The sequence below is a fragment of the Oncorhynchus gorbuscha genome, linkage group LG20 (genome assembly GCF_021184085.1).
Source record: "Oncorhynchus gorbuscha isolate QuinsamMale2020 ecotype Even-year linkage group LG20, OgorEven_v1.0, whole genome shotgun sequence".
Lineage (NCBI taxonomy): Eukaryota > Metazoa > Chordata > Actinopteri > Salmoniformes > Salmonidae > Oncorhynchus > Oncorhynchus gorbuscha.
Window position 1 is genome coordinate 27875455 of NC_060192.1, and position 9265 is coordinate 27884719.

General features: G+C 41.3%; 1 protein-coding gene across 1 annotated transcript; it reads left to right on the forward strand.

Moving 5' to 3' along the window:
• Positions 1 to 2775: 2775 nt before the first annotated feature.
• Positions 2776 to 8285, forward strand: LOC124007284 (organic solute transporter subunit alpha-like). The gene is made up of 8 exons (XM_046317733.1): positions 2776 to 3064; positions 4243 to 4394; positions 5318 to 5391; positions 6129 to 6287; positions 6660 to 6771; positions 6926 to 7072; positions 7289 to 7394; positions 7690 to 8285. Exons 1-8 carry the CDS (start codon positions 2983 to 2985, stop codon positions 7854 to 7856), a joined length of 999 nt encoding a protein of 332 aa, XP_046173689.1. The 5' UTR covers positions 2776 to 2982; the 3' UTR covers positions 7857 to 8285.
• The last annotated feature ends 980 nt before the right edge of the window (positions 8286 to 9265 follow it).

Consider the following 9265-nt stretch of genomic DNA (forward strand, 5'->3'; position numbering starts at 1 on the left):
ATGGGGATGGGCTGTTTACAGATGGGCTATGTACAGGAGCAGTGATCTATGAGCTGCTCTGACAGCTGGTGCTTAAAGTTAGTGAGGGAGATATGAGTCTTCAGCTTCATGATTTTTGCAGTTTGTTCTAGTCATTGGCAGCAGAGAACTGGATGGAACGGCGACCAAAGGAGGAATTGGCTTTGGGGATGACCAGTGAAATATACCTGCTGGAGCGCATGCTACGGGTGGGTGCTGCTATGGTGACCAGTGAGCTGAGATAAGGCGGGGCTTTACCTAGCAAGGACTTATAGTTGACCTGGAGCCAGTGGATTTGGTGACGAATATGAAGCGAGGGCCAGCCAACGAGAGCATACAGGTCGCAGTGGTGGGTAGTATATGGGGCTTTGGTGACAAAACAGATGGCACTGTGATAGACTGCATCCAATTTGCTGAGTAGAGTGTTTGAGGCTATTTTGTAAATGACATCGCCGAAGTCCAGGATTGGTAGGATAGTCAGTTTTACAAGGGTATGTTTGGCAGCATGAGTGAAGGATGCTTTGTTGCGAAATAGGAAGCCGATTCAAGATTACATTTTGGATTGGAGATGCTTAATGTGAGTCTGGAAGGAGAGTTTACAGTCTAACCAGACACCTAGGTATTTGTAGTTGTCCACATATTCTAAGTCAGAACCGTCCAGAGTAGTGATGCTGGATGGGCGGGCAAGTGTGGGAAGCAATCGGTTGATGAGCATGCATTTAAGAGCAGTTGGAGGCCACGGAAGGAGAGTTGTATGGCATTAAAGCTTGTCTGGAGGTTAGTTAACACAGTGTCCAAAGAAGGGCCAGAAGTATACCAAATGGTGTCGTCTGCGTAGAGGTGGATCAGGGAATCACCAGCAGCATGTATACATCATTGATGTATACAGAGAAAATAGTCGGCCCGAGGATTGAACCCTGTGGCACCCCCATAGAGACTGCCAGAGGTCCGGACAACAGGCCCTCCGATTTGACACACTGAACTCTGTCTGAGAAGTAGTTGGTGAACCAGGCGAGGCAGTCATTTGAGAAACCAAGGCTGTTGAGTCTGCTGATAAGAATGTGGTGATTGACAGAGTCAAAAGCCTTGGCCAGGTCGATGAATACAGCTGCACAGTATTGTCTCTTATCGATGGCAGTTATGATATCGTTATTTATAACACTTTGTTTTAGAATGAATTGTTTGGCTTGAACAAAAAAGTTGCAGTTTTAGAAGTTTATCTCTGCATGGTTATGGCATTGAAGTGAAACAAGTTTATATCTCAAGGACTCACAGGAATGTGATTGTCCCTTCCAATTGCATCAGGGTTATAGAGTGTGACAGTGTCTACTGTGGGGGAATGAACTCTCTGCTATCCATCTGACTCACTGAATGTGTGCGGATGGAGAAAAATGTGTGAGAAGCCCACGTCTATGGAGAAGTCACACATGACTCGATCTACAGGTGTCTGTAGGCGAAGCAAGTTTACATTTAAATGCATGGCTTCTTTTTTATTCAGATTGTATTTTATGCTACCTGTCTTTCTGTCTCGCATACTCGCTCTTCCTTTTCTCTTTCTCTCCATTCCTTTTCTCTTTATTCCTTTTCTCTTTTTTCTCTCCATCTCTTACTAAACCTCTCTGTTTGACTGTAATCCATCCATCCAGGTCTGTTTTTGGATCATCTTTCACCTTCTCCCTTCACTTAATTTGTAACCGGGTAAACTAATTAGACCTAATTGTCTCACCCTACATACTAAAATCATGTTTTTCTTAGCTCAAATGCAATTATGAAGTTGAGTGATGATGAGACCATCTACACGTAGCCATTAGCTACAGCCCACTGCGGGAAAGTCTTTATTCTAGCTTCTGTATATGGGGACGGAGTTTTAGGGATCCAACAACATCGATTTAGCTATAAAGGGATGGTTTATTGATTTGAAATTGGTAGAATTTGAAAAAAGGTTATAGTTATCCTCAACACTCTTGCTGGTCTCAGTTCATGTCATTACTGGTGAATGTTTTCATGACTAAAAGTTACACAGATACACAACAGATGGGGTACGTGATGAAAAACACAGTGAAGGCAATGAAATAGTGGCATTAACAGAGAGACAGTAATTCGATTGGCAGAACACTGAAATGAAATGGCTCCAGTTAATCAGAGAGAGAGAGAGAGGTGATATTTTGTATATAAACCCACAACCTTTAAGATTGATGGCTGAACAATTACAATACCCACTGGGGAAGAACTGGTTGAATCAACATAGTTTCCACGTCATTTCAACAACAACAAAATATATGTGACGACATTGAATCGACGTGGAAAGCTGATTGGATTTGAAAAAATGTCACCAAACTATTAACTGAAACCCAATTACATGGTGAAATGTGTTGTTGATTTCACGTTGAATTCAGGTTGGCAAGTGGAAATCAAAACCAGAAGTTGGACTGACTGTGGGTATTTATTTTCTACTTGGATTCATTTGGCAATATGTTAACTCTAGCATGCTTTCCCAACCCCTTTCATTCCTGTATGTTGGCTGGCAAGAAACGGTACACCCCAATCAAAGTTCATTCTCATGAAACGTAAACGTGTGATGAATCAAATCACATCTATAGGAAAGTAATTCCACTGAGAGTTACAGGAGCCGAATGTGGGTCATTGGGCTCCCCTTGATAAGGAAGGTTGCTCAATAAACACAGTAGTTCTAAGATTTGAATGAAATACAGTTATCTGCCATTCTCTATGCGAAGGTGGTCTCATTGACTCGTTGGAAAATCGGGCAGTATTCACTGAGCAAACAACTTACTCATCATCAGTCGGAAGTTAATTGCGGGGGAAAGTTCAATATCTATTGCCGCCTGCTTCCTCGCATCTCATATAACTGCAGTCAGTGGGCAAGAGATACATCACTGGTAGTTTATTTTCTGCATATCCTCACAACCTGGCTGTCAGTCCTTACATTACCGACTTCAACTGACTATGGACATGGAAGAGGCTCTCAACAGCACCATCCATCCGAGCTGTTTAGAAGAACCTCCGCTGGCTATCGATGTCATAAAGCGTGAGTTACCCAGATTACCTTATCTATCAGTTTGTAGATAGTGTTTCATTATAAAGTTGTAATTGTGAAGGCGAATTTCACTACAAATTGTACAAAACAGTTTTTGTGACGCAGACTGTTTCTTTTGCATGTTTGACTTCATTGATTCAACATACTCATTGATATGTGAAACAAATAATATGAATAATAATAATAATAAATAATGATGTCTTGGTCTTCTACCATTCATTTGTACCTGACATGTCAAGCATCCCAAGGTAAAACAGGACTTACAGAAGTATGATAATATAGTAGGGCTATATTAGAAGTGACTGTTAGTCTATATAATTATTTTCTCAAATGTGTGTGATAACTACACCGTGGCCATTGGCATGGCAGAAATGTGACTGACTGGCACACAACAAGACCTCATTAGCCCGTTGAGCTAAAGCTCAGGTGTTAGCTCTGGAAGTATTCAGGTCTCCGGTGTTATGCCGAAAATCTCATTTCCTTAATTTTGTGGCTAGTCAAATACTTTCTGTGGCACACGTCAGAGTCAAATACTTTCTTTTGAACGAACTTCATGTCAGGATAGGCAACTGAATGTTATTGTTCACCAAACAATCTCTGATACACAGACAAGCCCAATTAAACAGATTCTGAATGAATTTGTCCTCCAAATGGAAGGCTACAGTCTAATCCAGGCTGATTGGAGGGACAGCATTTCACTCTGCTCATCAATACATCTTCATGTGTAGGCCACATATCTGCATGTTTGGTTTCTCCAAAGTCATTTTTCTGTTCTGAGAAATATGATGGCTCATTTGATAAGAATGACAAATAACTTGCATGGCCTTTCATCCTTTTGTATTCCGTCAACATCTCTTCAAGGGTGGTTTATTGTTTCTGTAGATAGCCTCGATCTCAGTCCATATGAAACTAATCAAGGATACATTTAGACAGCTGGATTTGCACTGGGCCGAGTGAAGTATTGTTGGGATCTCATCAGCACTCAACCTCAAAAGAGGCTGAATAAAATGGTTTGGAGGCTGTTTCACAAATGCTGTTGTGTCCATGGGGATGTTGTCAGAGCATTGATCTATCCTCAAGAGAGGTTGTTGTTGCCAGGGGCTTCTACTGACCTATACAACCTCTCTCTCTCTCTCCCTCCTGATCCCCTTACTCTCTCCCTTAACTAGAGCTGGATGTCTTTGGTGTGGCTCTGTACTCCATGCTGACCCTCATGTCTACGCTGTCCCTGCTGCTCTACCTGGAGGAGTGTGTGTTTATCTATAGAAAAGTCCCGTCTCCTAAGAAGACAACTATTATGTGGGTCAATGGTGCTGCACCGGTAAGAAGTCATCTCCTTGCCTTCACCAGATACAATTGAATGTAATAAGTACTGCCAGTGGATCTCTGTGGTTATAGCTACACTGTCTGGACTGGATGAGTATATCGTCTCGTTAATTGTTATTTTATTGTGTTACTTTTTATCGTATGTTTTACTTTAGTTTATTTAGTAAATATTTTCTTTACTCTATTTCTTGAACTGCATTGTTGGTTAAGGGCATGTAAGTCAGCATTTCACCTGCATACACCTGTTGTATTCTGCGCATGTGACAAATACAATTTGATTTGATTTGACGAGCGACTGAGACAGCAGTGTATTACTGTGGTTATACACAGCTAGATTGCCTACATGGAGATCACAAACATCTGTTTGGGTGTTAAGGTCCAATGCAGACGTTTTTATTTGAATTTCAAATCATTTCTGGGTAACAATGAAGTACCGCGATTGTTTTCTATTAAAATGGTCAAAAATAAACCAAAATAGCTTCTTAGCAAAACACATTTATTTTGCTGGGACTGTCTGGGAGTGGTGAGGGGAAATCTGAAAATGAAGTGTTATTGGCAGAGGGATTTGAAACTGTCATTCTTGTTGGTATATTAACTAATTTACCGCCTGGTGATGTCACCAGGCAGGTTAAAACTCCATCCCACCAAAACAGGCTGAAATTTCAGGTGGTCTTTTCAAGCAGCTCTTAGACGAAAAGGGCATTATCCTAATTTTCACAAAAATTATTCCAAACTCATAGTGTGGAAATATATATAAAACACGGGATAATCACATTTTTGACTACACTGGGCTAAACTGTAAATGAGGATGTCTGTCATTCTATGATCATACAGTATTTTATTCATCACTTTATATGAATGGGAACCATGTGGATGATGAATGTTATGACTAAAAGTAACGTTCTGTTCCTGTCTCAGGTCATTGCCACCATGGCTTGTTTTGGGATGTGGATACCAAGGGCTACCATGTTTACAGATATGACGTCCAATTCGTACGTTTCCTCTCACCAACACACTACTTACTACTCTCTCTCTCTTTCACATACCCTTCTATGAACGCATAAACAATTTGACTATACTGCACTAAGTAGATGCAGTGCTCTTTCACCTGTAGTAATGGGCTGACAGGAAGCCATAGTAAGGAGTACTGACATAAACGGGAGGAGGGTTTTTATGAATGCACTCAACTATGTGACCACAGTTTAACCACTCTCTTAATCATTACACTGTGTTAGAGATCATCCCCAGAGAGTTGGGCGCCTAGGAAGAAAAAATTAAGGTAATTACATTTTTAGCTAGTTGAAAAGCAAAGCCTGTGCATCAAGTACAGAAAATGCAGGCAAAACAATACTCCTATGCATCTGGTTGGCATAAGGGCTCGATTCAATCCCTATCGCAGAAGATCCGTACTATAGCACGATTTCAATTGAGTGGTCTAGCACAATTGTAATTTAGCATTTACCGTAAACGCAGTCTCCGCAAATGCGGGAACATTGCCTTTAAATGTAAATCGTGCTATGCAGCAGATCAGAGATCATCCCACATCCCCAGAGAGCTGGAAGGGAAAAATTCAGGAAATGATACAAACAAGCACAAACAAACGTTTTTGGGACACAAACAAAAGTTGAGTGGGCAGACTAACTGGTTTTGAAGGCTGGTGACACACACTTGTTATGTGTGTACAATGTATCTAACAATTTACAAGTAAAACCTCTCCTTTTCTCTATAGGTACTTTGCAGTGGTGGTGTATAAGATCTTGGTTCTGATGATAGAGGAGAGTGGGGGTAGTGAGGCCTTTCTGAAGAGCAATGCCCAGAAAACCTTCAAGATCAGTGTAGGACCCTGCTGCTGCTGCTGTCCCTGCTTGCCACGCGTTCCAGTCACACGGTAACCGGAACAACCCACTGGGAAAAAACTGGTTGAATCAACTTGTTTCCATGTCATTTCATCCCAAAAATATCAATGTGATGACATGGAAAACTGATTGAATTTGCATAAAATCATCAATGTATTTTGAATTTTTTTTCGCCCAACTTTTAGCTTAAATCTAACGACATTGTGACCTTTTTAGTCGATTTCACATTGAATTCATCTTAGTTGACAAGTAATCCAAATGTAAATCAAAACTAGAGGACATCTGTGACCAGTGGGATGATGATTCATACTCAGGTCACACTTGGGCCAGAAGATTCATTGTGTTGGTAATGTTTAACACAAGTGGTTAGAACATGTTACTAACGCTGATCTGTTTTCATTCAGGCGCATGTTATTCTTGCTGAAGCTGGGGGCTCTTCAGTATGCTATCTTAAAGACAGTCCTCTCAATTGTGTCCATAATATTGTGGACCAACGGCAACTTTGATCTTTCTGATGTAAGTAACTGTCCTCCTTTCTGTGAAAATCTTCTCAGCAACAACAAACATCCCCTTTACATCTTAAGCTTCAAACTGAGCTTGGTGTCATTCCATTGAGTCCACTATTCCAATGCCGACCCTCTTTAACCTTTCTCCATGTCTCGGTGTTTAGCTGGAGATCACAGGCACGGCTATTTGGATCAACCCATTTATAGGTGTTCTCACCATCATCTCCCTCTGGCCTGTCGCCATCATGTTCATGAACATATGCAACACACTGCGCAGCATCAAGATCATACCTAAATATGCCATGTACCAGGTGAGTCTGTCCATGTCCTACTGCACAAACCAGATAGTCCAGGAACTGCCTGCTCAATGCCGTTGGTGAAATTACATCAGCTTCTGTCATTTCCTTAGTCCTTGACCCTTGAGTTTTTAGGAATGTTGTGTAGTGTCTGATTCAGTGTGGCCGTGTCCATTTCTGCATCCCAGTATTCTATGCATCTCCATGATGTCGCTGGTTATGTGTCCATAGTTGGTGCTGGTGCTCAGTCAGCTGCAGACGGCCATCATTAACATCCTGGCCTTGGATGGAACCATCGCCTGCTCCCCGCCATTCTCCTCTAGTGCCCGTGGTACCAGTAAGTGACAGAATAGCTCCAAACCAGCCAAACGAGAGCCATTACTTGATCAATATGAAGTCCATGTCCACCAACTCTCTCTCTGTCTGTCTGTCTGTCTGTCTGTCTGTCTGTCTGTCTGTCTGTCTGTCTGTCTGTCTGTCTGTCTGTCTGTCTGTCTGTCTGTCTGTCTGTCTGTCTGTCTGTCTGTCTGTCCTGGTTTGTCTTGTCTGTCCTGGTTTGTCTTGTCTGTCCTGGTTTGTCTTGTCTGTCCTGGTTTGTCTGTGTGTGTGTTTGTCTATGTGTCTGTCTGCAGTGTTGAGTCAGCAGCTAATGATCTTGGAAATGTTCATCATTACCCTGGTGACCCGGGCGTTGTACCGCCGTACCTATGACTCTCTTCCCACCGACCCCCACGAGACCGACAACGACCAGAACAGCAAGATCAGCCTGCAGGCCCCAGAGGGGGAGCACACTGTCTGAGAGATTGGGGTGGAGTGAGAGGGAGAGTGGTGGGTGTGTGTGTGTTTGCGTGAGTGTGCATTAAAGAAAGAGAGAGGGACTCTCTACCAAACATTTACACTATTGTTTTACTTGTATATTAATTTTGTTTTGATGGTGTGATACTGTATATTCTGCTGTTCTAGTTGTTGGTTAGTCTTGTATGAGATGAAACTTACTGTATATTAAACGTTTACCTGCATTATGCTGAATATAATAGCAGAACATATACCTCAAACAACATGTCTGTCCCATCCATATTTCCTCAAGTTGCCTCAGCTCTCAACACGGCTATGTGGAGTTTGGTGTGTGAGGTTGTTGGAAAGAGAAAGTGGGTTAATGGGAGTGTGAAATATGTATTTTGTATTCATATCAATAAATATAGTGAATTACAACTAGTCTCAGTCAAAAGTTTGGACACATCTACTCATTCAAGGGGTTTTCTGTAGTTTTTACTATTTTCTACATTATAGAATAATAGAGAAGACATCAAAACTATGAAATAATACATATGGAATCATTTAGCAAAAAAGTGTTTAACCTGTTGCGTCGAGCAATCCCGTATCCGGGAGCGTAATTATAGCCTCAAGCTCATTACCATAACGCAACGTTAACTATTCATGAAAATCGCAAATGAAATTAAATAAATATATTGGCTCACAAGCTTAGCCTTTTGTTAAACAACACTGTCATCTCAGATTTTCAAAATATGCTTTTCAACCATAACTACACAAGCATTTGTGTAAGAGTATTGATAGCTAGCATAGCATTAAGCCTAGCATTCAGCAGGCAACATTTTCACAAAAACAAGAAAAGCATTCAAATAAAATCATTTACCTTTGAAGAACTTCAGATGTTTTCAATGAGGAGACTCTCAGTTAGATAGCAAATGTTCAGTTTTTCCAAAAAGATTATTTGTGTAGGAGAAATCGCTCCGTTTTGTTCATCACGTTTGGCTAAGAAAAAGAACCGAAAATTCAGTCATTACGCCAAACTTTTTTCCAAATTAACTCCATAATATCGACAGAAACATGGCAAACGTTGTTTAGGATCAATCCTCAAGGTGTTTTTCACATATCTATTCGATGATAAGTCATTCGTGGCAGTTTGGTTTCTCCTCTGAAGCAAATGGCAAAATACACGCAGCTGGAGATTGCGCAATAATTGCAACGGAGAACACCAAGCGGGGCACCTGGTAAATGTAGTCTCTTATGGTCAATCTTCCAATGATATGCCTACAAATATGTCACAATGCTGCAGACACCTTGGGGAAACGACAGAAAGTGTAGGCTCATTCCTTGCGCATTCACAGCCATATAAGGAGACATTCGAACAAAGCGCATTCAAAATCTGGGGCATTTCCTGTTTGAAATTTCATCTTGGTTTCGCCT